The sequence below is a fragment of the Lolium perenne genome, chromosome 4 (assembly GCF_019359855.2).
Source record: "Lolium perenne isolate Kyuss_39 chromosome 4, Kyuss_2.0, whole genome shotgun sequence".
In the NCBI taxonomy this organism is placed as follows: Eukaryota; Viridiplantae; Streptophyta; class Magnoliopsida; order Poales; family Poaceae; genus Lolium; species Lolium perenne.
This window is the reverse complement of record NC_067247.2, coordinates 5,147,531-5,162,860: the sequence shown is the minus strand read 5'-3', so window position 1 is coordinate 5,162,860 and position 15,330 is coordinate 5,147,531. Positions and strand designations below refer to the sequence as shown.

The 15,330-nt window shown below is 47.2% G+C and overlaps 1 protein-coding gene and 1 long non-coding RNA gene across 3 annotated transcripts; one reads left to right on the top strand and one right to left on the bottom strand.

Annotated features, from left to right (window-relative positions):
* Positions 1 to 7,179: 7,179 nt before the first annotated feature.
* On the bottom strand, positions 7,180 to 10,437 carry LOC127349393 (uncharacterized). Of its 2 annotated transcripts, none has more exons than XM_051375132.2 (2): positions 10,192 to 10,437; positions 7,180 to 10,022 (listed from the first exon to the last, which is right to left on the bottom strand). In XM_051375132.2, exon 2 carries the CDS (start codon positions 10,006 to 10,008, stop codon positions 8,941 to 8,943), a length of 1,068 nt encoding a protein of 355 aa, XP_051231092.1. In that variant the 5' UTR covers positions 10,009 to 10,022; positions 10,192 to 10,437; the 3' UTR covers positions 7,180 to 8,940. The 2 variants fall into 2 exon arrangements, with proteins under 2 accessions (XP_051231092.1, XP_051231091.1); XM_051375131.2 differs by having other exon boundaries at positions 7,181 to 10,069.
* A 1,110-nt stretch (positions 10,438 to 11,547) lies between these two features.
* LOC127349392 (uncharacterized) lies at positions 11,548 to 14,426 on the top strand. The gene is made up of 3 exons (XR_007880251.2): positions 11,548 to 11,949; positions 12,483 to 12,526; positions 13,987 to 14,426. It is a non-coding gene; the product is annotated as an uncharacterized lncRNA (long non-coding RNA).
* The last annotated feature ends 904 nt before the right edge of the window (positions 14,427 to 15,330 follow it).

The following is a 15,330-nucleotide window of genomic DNA, read 5'->3' as shown; positions in this document are numbered from 1 at the left end:
GCTCGTGCAGAGCTACTTAAACAACAGGTGAACTTGTTCCTAAATGATACTTTGATTGATGAGAACTTTATACTGCCCAAGTCCTGTTATTTATGTATCATCAGGTATGAAGAGGAGACAAGCATCGCACGAGGAGGAGAGGAGCAGCTGGATGTGAAGATGGACGTCAAGATGGACGTGGAGCTGGATATGGAGCTAGACATAAAGATATTCGATGGAAGCACGAGGGAGGAGCGGGAGGCATGCGCGAGAAGGGAAGACGCAGTCCAGGACGGCCCAGCGCCCGATCAGACCGGCCGCCACGCCAGCGCGCCTGGTCTCTGGCTCGGTCCGACCGGGCGGCACGCCGAATCCAGCCCGGCGCCAACCGGGCTTTCTGCTGACGCAGACCGGGCGGGGTACTGAGCCGAAATCCACCCGTCCGGCCAGCACCCGGTCCCTGGCCCGGTTTGAACCGGCCAGCCAGGTCCCAGGCCCGGTCGACCGGCCCCCAGACCGGCTGAGTCCGAGTCTGTCTCGACCAGATCTATTCTGGGTCGGTTATTTTTGTATCTTTTCGACCTGAGGTTTTAGACCACAAGTTGTTTTAGACCACATTTAAGATAAACCCTAGTTCTTAGTTGTTTGCTCTGCAAAACTATTGAATTCCCTACACCATATTGCTTGATATTGTGTAGATCTGAAAGTCTTGTGCGATCTGCTGTTCCATTGGGAATTAGAAGGTTGCAACTTACCGCTTCGTGGTCGGCGGCTACGTGCACAAGTGTGTGGAGTTGCGAATATCTTGCAGGGTTGAGAGCTGTTGCATTGGCGATAGGGACCAATCGAGAGATCTCGTTGCATCATACAAGTTATCATCCACTTCATCAAGTTACCTCCGCTGCAATCACCCCGTGATCATCATCACGACCGTTGCTTACTGAGAAGATCGGGCCACCCCTTATCATCTTGGTATCAGATTCTCGGGTTTCCTCGGTAAGCCATCCACAATCCACCACATATTTGAGTTGTGAGTGTTTCCTATACAGAAAAAGCCATAAAAAGTTAGGGTTAGGGTTTGCCATAGCCTTAGATTGCACTAATTTCAAGTTTTAGTTGCTTTTCGTAGTTGTTTTTGCGTATCTTTTTCTTGCATCTAGTATTGTTAGGGTTTGAGTCTCCTTTATCATCTAGTTTCAGTTTTTGTTTCTCCGAGTCCACATAGCATACAGTGTGTTTGTCCAAACCATAGCCACAGCCTTTCGATATAAGTGACTAGGAACTTCCCCAGAAGAGACTAGTTTTACCGCTCGACAGGCTGCTCATTAGAATTTTGGTGCTTTGCATTATCTGTTGGCCGTGTTATCAAGGAGTTGAGTCATACAATCAAAAAAAAAAGAGAATTGAAAAGAAGCAAAAAGAGCTACATAGCTGCGTATTATAAAAAAAGAAAAAGAAAAAGTGAAGTGCTAGAAAAATTCAAGCGAAGGCCTAAGTTTAGTTTACTGCACCCGTAGTTGAGCAATCTTGTGCCTGTTTCGTTGAGCTTTGCTAGTGTCTCTCGAGTGCATTGCAACCTTTCCTCCATATAGTTGCATTGCCACGTTTATCTCCTTGTGTGAGTATCATTGGTTGTCTACGGTCAGCGCTAGAGCTTGTTATTGGTGAAAATAGGTAGCCCACCTACAACCCCACATATACCCTGCTTTGTCGTGTGATTTGTTCTTATACCCTTGATATTCGCTTCTCTACATCCGTGCACTAGTTGTTACTACAACTGGTAAGCAACACTAATTTACTTTGGAACGGTAAGATCTCCTTTTCTTATCAGTTTTTGAGTGAGTTGTGAGAGTACCACCATATACTTTTGATTTAGTGCACTAACCTACTAATTATGTTTGCTAGTGATAAAAAAATTGTTAACCAAAAAAACAAGAGTTCTACAGATATCATCACATGGAGGGAGTATGAAGCTCTTCGTAATGAGATGCGACGTGAATTCCGCGCTCAGGGTGATGAGCTTAGGGGAACGGTCCAAGGGATCTCCCAGAAGCTCGATACTACATGTGAGACCATCACTACAATGAAAGATCAAATGACGGATATACAGCGCAGTCTAGCAGATTTGCGACTAGCTCTTGAGAATTTGACCCAACAACAACAAGAACATGACGATGATCCTGAGCTTCAAGATGACACACATAATGCTCGTGGTGCGCCACGTGGTAATCACCCTCGTGGGTTTGCTGAACTCCGACGTCCAGATCGTGGGTTTGAGGAAGAAGATGGATTGGGTAAGCCTAAGTTCTCCATACCCAAGTTTGAAGGAGGTGCTGATGTTGAAGAATACCTCACTTGGGAGCTCAAGATTGAAAAGATATGGAATTTACATCCGAATTACACTGAAGATAGGAAGATCAAGCTTGCTTCTTCCGAATTTGATGGTTGTGCATTGCGTTGGTGGGATGCATTTGTTCGTAACCGACAAGAGGATGATGAGCAGCCTATTCGCACATGGTGTGCTATGAAGGAGGCGATGACTTCTCGCTTTGTGCCCACAAATTACTTGCGCAATATATTTGATAAGTTGACCCTATTGAGACAAGGTGTAAAGACTGTTGATGAATACTACATGGAGATGGAGTTGCTTATGCAGCGTGGCCTTGTCTGTGAGTCTCTAGAGATGACAATGCAGCGTTTTCTCAACGGTTTGAAGTATGATATCAAAGGCATTGTTCGTCACTACAGTTACACCAATATGAATCAATTGTTACATCATGCAAGAGAAGTTAAATCACAGTTGGCTGACGAAGCAAAGGTTAAAGGTCGAGCTACAGGAGCTGGGCGCTTCACACCCCGCACGCCCCCACCTACTGCGCTGGCACCATCGACGCGCTCCGCACCTTACTCTACTCCGTCTAGCAAGCCGATCTCCAATGTGTCTAACACAAAGAAGTCCGAATATGCTGTAAGTACGAGTGGCTCTAACATGTCTACTGCGCGCAATCGTGATATGGCTTGTCATACATGTGGTGGCAAAGGTCACTTCAAGAGAGATTGTCCTAACGCAAAGTCATGATTATCAATGAGGACAATGAGTATGAGACTGGAGATGATGTTGATCCAAATGCTCCATAAGATGATGACTATGACACTGATGGTGAAGATGCATATCCGTCTGATGCTCGCACTATTGTTGTGTCGCAGCGTGCTCTTAATGTGTTGCCTAGTGCATCTACTCAGCGCTGCAATTTGTTCCAAACAAAGGCTTTAGTTGGTCCTAACAAGACTTGCAAGGTCATTATTGATGGCGGGAGTTGCCGCAATTTAGCAAGCAAGGAGTTGTGTACCAAGCTGAAGTTGAACTATCTACCGCACCCGCATCCATACTACATTCAGTGGTTGAGCGACAATGGTGAGATGAAGGTAAACCACATGGTGCGTGTTGAATTTGCTATTGGACCGTATAAGGATGCCATTGATTTTGATGTGGTTCCTATGATGGTGTGTCACCTACTATTGGGTCGGCCTTGGCTCTATGACCGTTTTGTGCAACACAATGGCCGTGCCAATACATATCACTTGGAGTTCAAGGGCAAGAAAATCAACTTACAGCCTATGTCACCACAGCAAATCGTCAATGAATCTCGTCAGAAAGTTGAAGTAAACTTGGAGGATGCTTCTTTAGATAGGCGGGAGAATTTTAACGTCGTGAGTGATATAACGAAAAGTGAGAGAGTGAATTCCTTAGTCTCATTATCCACCAAAGAAGACATGAGAGAATTTAGTGAGGATCCTTCGGCCATGCCTCTTGTGCTCTTGTACAGGGGTACGATTTTGTTTTCTAACGACATGACCCCTCTTCCTTTTGGTGTTTCTAATGTTTTGCAGGAATTTGGCGACGTATTTCTGGAAGAGGTACCCGCAGGACTTCCACCATTGCAAGGTATTGAGCATCAAATCGACTTGATTCCCGGAGCTTCGCTACCCAATCGGGCACCATATAGAATGAACCCCGAAGAAACGAAGGAGATACAGAAGCAAGTACAAGCGTTGATCGAGAAAGGTTATATCCGCATAAGCCTTAGTCCTTGTGTTGTTCCTGTTATTCTTGTTCCTAAGAAAGATGGTACATGGCGTATGTGCGTAGATTGTAGAGCTATAAACAACATTACTATTTGATATCGTCATCCTATTCCCCGTTTAGAGGATATGTTAGATGAATTGAGTGGTGCTGCTGTGTTCTCTAAAATTGATTTGCGTAGTGGTTATCATCAAATTAGGATGAAAGAAGGGGATGAGTGGAAAACAACTTTTAAAACAAAATTTGGTTTATATGAGTGGTTAGTAATACCTTTTGGGGTTAACTAATGCACCTAGCACTTTCATGAGACTGATGAACCATGTTTTGCGTGAATTTATTGGCAAATTTGTGGTTGTGTACTTTGATGACATATTAATCTACAGCCGCAATGAATCTGATCATACTATACATATTCGACATGTTTTGCAAGTGCTGCGTGATAATAAACTCTATGGTAATCTTGAGAAGTGCACATTTTGCAAAGATAAAGTCATATTACTGGGTTATGTTGTCTCTCAGCATGGAGTAGAAGTAGATGTGTCTAAAATAGAAGCTATTCAAAATTGGCCTACTCCCATGAATGTGAGTCAAGTTAGAAGTTTTCATGGTCTAGCTGGGTTTTATAGAAGATTTGTTTCCAACTTTAGTACTATTGCTGCACCTTTGAATGACTTGACTAAAAAGGGTGTAATACTTGAGTGGGGCGCAACCCAAGATCATGCTTTTGATGAACTTAAGAGATTGTTAACTTCTGCACCGTTGCTTGCACTTCCTGATTTAAATAAACAATTTGAGATTGAATGTGATACTAGTGGTATTGGAATTGGTGGTGTGTTGATGCAAGAGGGTCGCCCAATTGCATATTTTTCTGAGAAACTGTCTGGTGCTAAGTTGAACTATCATAGAGTTCTTGAGGTTTGGCAACATTACTTGTGGCCAAAAGAATTTATCATACATTCTGATCATGAAGATTTAAAATACCTAAAAGCTCAGTCTACTTTGCATAAGCGTCTTGCTAAGTGGGTTGAGTTCATTGAGTCTTTTCCATACATTATTAAGCATAAGAAGGGAAAAGATAATATTGTTGCTGATGCTCTATCTAGGAAGAATATGCTATTAACTCAACTTGATGTTAAAATTCCTGGATTAGAAGTACTATGTGATTTATATGCTACTGATCATAATTTTGCTGAACCATATCGCTTGTGTGCTATTGGTAAAGCATGAGAAAAATATCACATACATGATGGGCCTATTCACCCCCTTTAGATTTACCATCTCTGAACTTACGTGGCCTCCGGCCTCGTACTCGTGGACGAGACGCAGGAGCGCCTCGTTGGACCTGGTGGCCGTCGGCTGGACGGCTGGATCCGTCGGCGCTGGAGAGGAAGGCGGCGAAGGAGGCGAGGATGCCATGGCGGCGATTGATGCGACGGGTGGTGACTGTCAGTGACAGGAGTGAATGGGGAGAGAGAAGGAGCGAACCGGTGAGGGGAAGTGGGGAGCGAGGATCAAGACAAGGCGGTATCTCCGACGCTTCTCCACGCGTGCAACCGTTGCACGCGAGCGTGCAAAATGGCACGATAACGGGACATGCCCGCTGGAAACTACCGATTCAGACGTTCCTCCGGAGCATGTCCAGGGGTGCTTTGAGAATCGATTCCACAACACGTATCTCTTACACACAACCAAACGGCCGGTTTTAGCTGGGTCGATGCGAGCCAAAAGACTCATAGCCTACCAAACGCGCCCTTGCTGACCAGCTACAGCTCTCACACGAAGCAGCGCGCCTCGTCGATATGGCCGGTGCCATGGTGAGACGCATAATACAGGGCGCAGCAGTGGCGTACGCTGGCAAGGTCGAAGAAGATGAGAGACGCACGAACAGCAGTAGCTCAAGAAGTCAAGAGGCAGAAGTTAGTTTGCTCAGAATAATGGCCGCAAGTAAGGTAGGATGACAATAAGTTTGTGTTCTAGCTAGCATCGACATTGTACAACTGATAGTTCAGATTAGCACTAGTATACAGTCTGCTAATACCAAATGCACGTTCAGTCCAGCGAATCATCAACATATGTATATGTAGATAAATCAACAAAGAAAAAAAAGAATATAATTTTGTGTCATATTCCCACCAGGAACTCACACCGTACAACAAACAAACGTGGGATTGGGACTAATAATCAACTTCCCAAGCCTAATATCTCAACAAACTCCCCCTCTAAACTCCCAATCCCTTTCCCGCAAGGTTGTCAAACACGCTGTAACAGAGTATGGATATGAATAGTAGGATGCATCATATTTAAAGATTTCTTTATTATTCACAAAGACAGAGTTGATGGTTGATAAAAAGCGATGTTGCTTCCATTAGGGCATCTCCAACCGGGCGATCCAAACCGCGCCCGCGTGTCCGGATGGATGGAGCCGGACAAAAACGCGGCCCAGCGCGCGGACCCATCCCTAAAACGGATGGCCGCGGCGTCCGGGACGACCCAAACCCAGCCCAAATCTGGGACGAGTTTGCGTGGCCGCGGACGCCGAGTGCTGGTCGCTCGCGTCCACCCTTTGTCCGCCCCTGGCCCGCCTGTCTGTGTCCCAAAACAGAAACACTCTACTCCAGTCCCAAAACCTAGAGATGGCCGACCTACCGACTGCCGCCGCCACCGCCAGCACCGCCACCATCGGAGACGAGGCACAGCTCGCGGACGTTGCTGCTCCTCTCGTGTCGGAGGCTCCTGAACTGGATGCTCCGGTGGTCGTGGAGCCCGGGCTGGCGACGAAGAAAGCGAAGCTCGACCTCACCGCGGAGCAGAGGAAGATCGAGAGCAAGAAGCGGGGCGACCGCCGCAGGGCGCTCGAGCAACGGAAGAGGGATGTCACTGCCGCGGAGGAGCGGCAGCGGGCGGCGGAGCAGCTCCTCCAACTCAAGACGGAGGCGAAGGCGAACGTCATGCAAGAGCATGCCATGCTCTTTTACGGCCACGCAGCGCTCGCTTAGCACTTGATCCTCCCGGGTGTCGGCACGGCCTCGGGGGGGGGGGGGGGGGGGGCTCGGCATCGTCCGTGACCCGGCCCCTTCCTCCAAGGTCGACACCCCTGCCGACTGCCCCGTTTGGGTACACACCCGGCCCGCAGGAATTGGGGGCGCAGTCGGCGCGGTACGCGTACCCGTCACGTGATGGGTCACCGGAGGTGGGCGAGTCCTTCACGGGGCCGTCTCCTTCGTCCATTGACCTGAACCGTGCGCCGGCGAACTCCAAAGGCCCCAAGCACATGGGATCAGCAGCGATGGCCGGAGCACGCAACCTGCTCGACGATTTGTCGGCCGAGCGTGCGCTGCCTCCGATGCAGGCCCCTTCGTCCTACACGCAAGCAATGCCGACCACCATGCCGTATGCTTCAACCGAGCAGGCTCCCCAGCCACCTCCCATTGCCACACAGCAGGACAGCACTGCCTATCCCGACAGCATTAACATCGACGACGAGCCATTGTTCGGTCAGGAACTCACGCAAGCCGCAGCTGCACAAGCTGGAGGTCGCCGCGTAAGCAAAAGAACCAGCAACTACACGGAGGAGGACAAGGTGCTCGTTGATGAATGGTTGACCATCGGGCAATATGCATTGACGGGTGCCGAGCAGAAGGGGACCGCATTCTGGCGCCGGATCCATGATTACTTCCATGAACATCGCAAATACGGACATGAGCCATTTGAGAGCGACCGCAGCGAGCTATCGCTCCAAAAGAGGTGGGGAGCAATTCAAACGGAATGCAACAAGTTTCAGGCGGCGTATGAACACGTGAAGCGGATCCCCGTTAGTGGGATGGGTGTGAAGGACTTGGTATGATTCTTAAACCTCAAATTAGTCATCCAATGTTTGCACATATGTTTATCATTGTTGTCTTGCTTTGCTCTAGGTGTGGCAAGCTTTGGAATGGTACAAAGGCAACAATGGAGACAAGACCTTTACCTTCCCTCATTGTTGGAAGCAACTCCATGGCACCCCCAAGTTCCAGGAGGGGTTCGAGGGGTACATGGCGACCTTGACTGGCAACAAGACCGCCAAAGATCCCACGGTCATTGACCTTGATGGTGGGCAGCCTTGCGGTAGCTCCACTTCTCGTGCAAGTCGTCCACGCGGCCACAAGGCAACCAAAGCCGACTTGAAGTGTGATGCCTCGTCCATGCTATTGTTTGACACTTTGAAGGAGATGCATGCGGACAGAGAGGTGTCCACAGACAAGAGGGATGAGAGGAGGCGCCAGGAGAAAGAAGAGGACACGAAGAAGTACTTCGATGTCCAAAAGAAGAAGCTTGAGATTGAAGAGATCAAGGCCAAGACCAAAGCTAGAGAAATTGAGATCAAAGAAAGAGAAATTGAGCTCCTAGCAATGGCAAGGGCCCAAGAGGTGGAGTTGAAGGCGAGGAAAGTTGAGCTCAAACGGCAAGCCGAGGACAACCTGATCATGAACACCGACTTGACCAACATGAGCGAGGCGAAGAGAGCTTGGTTCGAGAAGAGGCGGAAGGAGATCCTAGAGCGCCCAAATTGAGTTGACAATCTCAATTTGTAATTTTTATATTTCTTCGAACTATGCCACATTTCATTTCTTCATCATGCAACAGTTTATTTGATATTATTCTATAATTTCAAGATATTATTCTATGTTTGTTAGATACTATTTATAAGGATGCGTGGCCAGATGACCTATTTCTCAAAGAAATATGCCAAATGGCCAAATGTGTGGCCGCTGCGTTGGGCGCAGGGCGCGACCCAAACGGACGCGAGGACGCGGGGCTCCGTCCGCGCGACCACCTAAACGGCCCAAAACAGACGGCCCAGCGCGTCCGTTTTGGTCGCCCGGTTGGAGATGCCCTTATCACAGCAGTTCGACCTCATCGCCTCTGAATCGGTAGGTTTTGGACTTGTGCTTCACAATGTGGAGAGCTGCTGCGTCGTCATGCTTGAGGACCTCCAAGCCAGCGAGCACCACACATGTCTGGACCTTGCTTCTCCAGAGCTGTTGTACCGTCTTGCCCCGCTGATCCTTTTGCGAGAGCCTCACGAGGCAGAACTTGGCAGAGCCTAGCGGCAAGATGCGGGACACCGTCGGGATCCACCCCTCAGGGACAGGCGTGTCGTCTACCCACAGGTTCCGGCACACCGTGGGCGTGAGCTCAAGGTCAGCCACACTGACGGCGCAGAGCCGAGCATCGCCGTCCGAGAGGGCAAACCAGAGGCCGTGCTCCGGTGCATACTCGGCGTGGCCTCTGAAGGGCATAGACCAGTCGCCAGCATTGCTCCAGGTGCCCGTCTGTGTGTCGAAGGAGTAAGTTCCGGCGCCCTCCGTGGATATCCATATCTGGGAATCCCGAACCACCGCCCAGGCACGGATGGCACACGGGTGGTGTGGAGCCTCCAGGTAGTTGTGGACGTACTTGTGGTACTCGAGGGGAGGCGGCTGGAGGGGGCGCCAGTTCCAGTCCTCCGGCCAGCAGTAGCCAAGCGGGCGGCCGTAGCTCAGAACCTGGAAAGAGTTCCCTATGGGCGGCGGTCGATGGTGGATGGACAGGGTGTAGAGGCCGTTGCCGACGGTGATGGAGATGGGGCTCCAGTCGGGGCGTTGCGTTGCATTCATGCTGCGGACGGTTCCAAGAGCGGCGTCGTAGGCGACGGTGCGGCCCATGTGGTCGACGGCAATGACGACGTCCTTGTTCAAGGCCATGAAGTGGATACGCATCCACTCGGCTTTGTTCAACGGGAAGGATATGGCGGCGGGGGGCAGCCGACCGGGATCTGGACATTTATGCACTGCTGCTGCTGCATCTGCTAGTTTTGGTGATCCTGCTGGGTGGAATAAGCCTGCCGGATCGATGCGGTGCAGGTTGAAGACGGGGCGAATGCTGCTCAATTTCTTCACCACCAGATTCACAAAACGCCGACTCATGGATGTTTATACTTCTGAAATCAACACGGACAGAGCAAGAATCTCACACTCCTCTTCCTTGCTGATAATCAATCAATCAAACATGATCTAGTTATTCTATCGATCTATTCATAAGATCCAGTCAATTTAACAACAATTTTACCAAGGGAAAGGGAATTGAAGCCGATCGAGATCTGAGCGTACCTGGCGCCGACCAGCACAGCAAACAGAGCGCCTATGATTCCAGCACGCAGGCAGAACCAACCTGTATCGATTGTATTGGATTGGCTTGGATTGATAGTAAGGAGACAGGGGCGGCGCACAGAGATTTTCTTTTGGAGAGAGAAACAGAGTCATGAACGGATACTTCTGCCAATTCCTAATCGACGCCGGGGGGTTACCCTAATTACCCGAACGAGATCCTCTGACTTACCCCCGCAAACTGCAGAGGGACGTTCTCGGTTGTAGTCCGTCTGATCGCATCGGACGGCAGCATATCCAATCCTGTCAGGCATCTCCAACGGACGCCTAAATTGTTCGCGTACCTTGAAAATGTCCGTTTTCGTCCCGTTTGCGCCTCGGAGTGCATCCTATGATCCGACGGATTTACACGTTGGCATGAATTGGAATATTTCAAAATAACAAAATAAACAGTTTCAACGAAGTCATAGTTAGTACATCCGAATTTTTAAAAGTATACATGGAAATAAAATGGTATTCCTCTAGGCATTGTCTTCATGGCCAGCCAACGGAGACCCGTAGCAGTAGCAATTGTATGTGTCGACTGCTCGGACTCCTCGTCGGAAGAGGAGTCAACGACCTCGGCGCGGAACTTGTCCAGCATATGTCACATGTCCATCTGTGTGGGTAGGAACTGCGGATCAATGATCGCGCACAATAGCGCGGAAAACACAAGCAAGAAACCTACCGGCGTACACTACAATAGATATGCTATACCGTGACGAAAACCCTCGTGACGGTGGTACGTAACGTCACAGAATATCCTAATATGTGACGTTTCACCTATGGCGTCATGTATTCCCAATGATCCATGACGGTCGCACAATCACCGTCACACATTAGCACATTCTGTGACGACTTGATAATTTCCGTGACGAGCGTGGATGAGTCACAGAAAAATTAGCCTAATATCAAATTGATAAAATCCTAATATCAAATTAATTCTCCTGATAATACGGACATTTTTCGTGTTGGTGGTTTTCCAATTGATACCATCGTGCTTCTCTTCCTAAGATATCCTAAGACAAACACTAAATAGTCAAACACGCTTCATTGGATCCCTTGGTCGCGCTCGGTGTGAAATCTAACCGTATTTTTTCAGAGTCTCTCTTTGTATATTCTCTTGTTCTCCTTATTGCCAAGAAATAAAGGCACATCTCATCTCAAAAAAAAAAAGACACGAGTCCATTCCCACAATGAATAGAAATTAAATGTATATAGGGAAAATAATTTTCCCTCGACCCAAGGATCCGCTCCCTCCATTTCCCCACCAAATTTTTTATTTTCCCTCCTTCCAAAACATCCTTCAGTTTTATTTTTTCCGCCTGTTAGGCAGTTGTACACGGAGGTAGCGCCCACTTCCCCTATTTCTCTGCTCTCCTCCTCCTATTCTCTACTAGACGCGCCAGATCGATCGGCGGCGCCCTCCGATTCACCCCCTGCAAGGTCGAACGGCGCAGCCCTCCTCATCTGCGGGATCGATTGCCGGCCTGCTCCCGCGGTCTTCTCTGCGGCGCCCCAGCGCGCTAGAACGCCGCCGCCCTCCCCACCGGCGGGATCGAGCGCCAGCCTCGCCCGCGACCTTCTCCGTCCGCACCCACGAGAACGCCTCCGCCTGTACCCGCGAGAACGTCATCGCCCGCACACGCACGAAACGCCTCCGCCTGCTCCCCCGAGGACGCCGCCACGCGCACCCGCGCCAACGCCACCGCTCTCCTCAAGGTAACAGCCTGTTCTAAAATAATTCGTAGTAGTGGACACTGCAGGTACTTCGTGTATTTGTTGCTATGTGCACCATCTTTTTTGCTGACTGTTTGGTGTGATGCTTTTCTTCTCCCCTTGGTGTTGATATTTGAGATCGATCCCATGATTAATCTGTGTGTATGACAGGGTACTGAGTTTTATGTTCTTGTGAACTAATTAACTGATTGTTTATCACGCGCCAAATAACAGTTGTGATCTTTCTTATTGATGTATTCGTTCATCGGTCAAGAAATAGAGACTTCACTCCAGTCTGTATTCGTCATATCTCTGAATGCCTAACCAAGTTTCTAAGCATTTTTTCCCTGTATTTGTCATATTTCTGAATGCATAACTAAGTTTCCCCGTAAATAAAAGGATTGTTTCTAAGCAGTTTTTTCTATAATTGTCATATCTCTGAACCTATACACATAAATTAACATGTTAGTTTGAGATGCTTGAGACGTCTTAAGCACCTCTCTGGTTCTCACTTGTTCTCTAATAACTTTCTACAGATTATTACATCATGAGACTTACAAGATATAACAAACACAAAGATGTAAGTTCTGTTCCTCCAAACTCTCTTTCTATTGAAGAAATATACAACTGTTCCTTCTCGTCAAGAAAACTGCAGAGCTCGCTGATCTGATTTCCATTGTGTCAGCATGAAGGTCATGGTTAGTGATCTCGTGTTGCAAAGATTCTCTGCCTAGATGCTCCCAGTTATCTGATTCTAGCTTCAAACTCTTTTGTATCGGTAGAAAACTTAGCCTGCAGTTTCATGCTCTCTCCATCTTAAATAGTTTGGTTCAACATTTTTTCAAATCTACATAGAGACCTTAGCATGCTATCATATTAATCTATGTGCTGAAACTGCTGCAATTTGTCCTGAAATTAAATGCTTTTGAGGTGATACTCTGTTTACATGCTTTTCCTTATTAAAGAGAAAAAAGTGAATCGTAATATTGCTAGGAGGGTGAGGTAGACATGTACATGAGGTCTTTATGATCAAATGACTGACCGTATCCTTAGGGTCATTGGTTTTCTAAAACTTAGCATTATATGTAACATATTGCGATACTAATTTTTCATGATAACCTTCTTGGCCAAGGTAGTACAATCTCTGGAGTTATGAGAGAAACACGTTGGCAAGGATTAGGAGGCGCATGGCTGAGCATACATAGTAGATGATTCTTTCTTTTATAACCTATTCATGTACATGTGTATATTAGTATTTCGATTCTACTTCATCAGATCTATGTTTAATAGAGTGCAAAAGTTACTTTTTATCTCTGCATGAAATTTTTCGGCCGTTGTCCACAAAATGTAAGAAGCATTCGGTGTTGATTGTTGTAGGTTTCTTTTGCATCACTGTTGTAACATGCTTGATTAATACACAACATTATGATGCACATTATATATACGTGTATTTTCTTAAAAAGTAATTTCCTGTAACAGAATCATAATGAAAGAAAGGCATCAGACTTGCAGTTAAAAAATGAAATCCAGAGAGGTACCTTTTGACAACAACCTTAATAGTTTAGACGCTGGAGCATGGAAAATGATGGCTCATGGCTGGATGGGCATCTTCGTAGCTTAGACGTTGTAGCACTATGTGTATTTTTGTCTTACTAGTAAATGCATATTTCAACTTGTTAGGACCATGTATGAGTTAATGTTGATTCACCGCCTTATATTTTCTCAACTTGTTTGAATTGGGGAAAGCAAGCTTCTACGAAGCCACACGGTAGAAAGTCTGCCCGACCCAAAACCACAGTACCTACTACCACAAGAACAACAAGAGCATCATCATCTAGGCTTAACCAGACTGACCAGACCCCACCTAGTTGTTTCTGTGCTAGTGGAGCTGCTTGATGACTTACTGTTATTGGTGGTTATTCGCTCCTTGAAAAGAAATTATATATTCTATTCGTCTTTATGGCTCTTACTATGCCTTTTCAACTTTAACTGAACGTACCACCTTTATCTAACTTGAGCAACATTGCTTTTCTTCTACAGACTGCTATGGAAAAAAAAAAGGAGTGAAGCACGGCCAGGAGATGAACACCCGATATTTGTTACACAGATTACGGCTGAAGTTCTAAAGGAGCACATCACCTCAAGCACGTTCTTTTGTATCTAGGATATTAGCTTATGCAGGATGCATCCTAAAGTTAGAAGAAAAAGTTGAACAACAAATGAGAGAGGCAAATGCGATGTACCAATAATAGTTAACCGAGAGAGGGAAAACACAAGAGGTTGCACTTGGAGAGATGCAAAGAAGCAGCAAGAAGAATTGAAGACTATGATGCGTGAAAGCCATCATTATATGGTGGTGCTATTTTAGTATGAACTTGGAATGCTGTCTTTAGTTATGTTAGTTTTATATTGCAACTTATTTTGTGATGTACAAAGATATTTGGTTCTGAGTTACATATATATTGTGATTTCGATGGCAATTGAGTATATCTTGTCATGTGTAAATTAAATTTAGAAATTATTTCAATCAATAATTAAAAATGAAAATTAACAGTGCAAATGGAAAAAAATATTATTTCTCGCTAAAGTAATTGGGAAATTATACACGAAATAAATATTTATTTATTTTTGGAAAAACTAAATAATAAAAAATATAAAAATATAAAATTCGATATGACGTCATTCACATCCGTGACGCCAATCCGTGACGTTTTCTAGCCGTGAGATGCTCTCCCGAGGTGCTTACATCACATCTGACGTCATCGATAGTCGGTGACGTTTTTTCGTGTGCCGCGTCACTAGGAGTAATCTGTGACGGGGATTCCGTGACGATGCTCGTGACGCTCAAACTACGTCACAGAGGAGTCTTCCGTGACGTTTATTGCTATTGCATGACGTCTTGAGCTCGTCACAGTATGTCAGATCTCTTGTAGTGGTAATTGACGGAACAGATCGTGGGCGGCGAGGCCAGACGGCGCAACCGACAAAGTTTGGCCTCCAAACAGGTGACAAGTGCGCGCCAGCGACTACCCCGACTGAGATCGTGTTCTCCAGCGCGGCGAGGACCGAGTGCACAGCGTGTACTACGGTGCGGCGGCGGGTGAGGTTGGGGTGGTGGCGTCGCAGTAGGGCAGCAAAGAAGGAGAAAAAGAAGCAAATCCAAGCGGTCGATTTCGCTGTCCCTGACATGCGTGACTAGGTAAGAAAAGGAGGACGCTCGGCGCGACCGCACAACGTCCGCGGAGACGCAAACCTAGTGCATATATGGTCTAGGTTTGCGTCGCCGCGGACGGGTCCATCACTTTGCATCGCTCCGTTGGAGCAGGGCCCAGACATATTTCCGGTCACTGCGGACGCAAACGGTCGCTCAATGTCCGTTTGGGT

Bases quoted from the DNA above. Each gene is read 5' to 3' on its own strand.
- LOC127349393 (XM_051375132.2), bottom strand. From the start codon at position 10,008: ATGAGTCGGCGTTTTGTGAATCTGGTGGTGAAGAAATTGAGCAGCATT.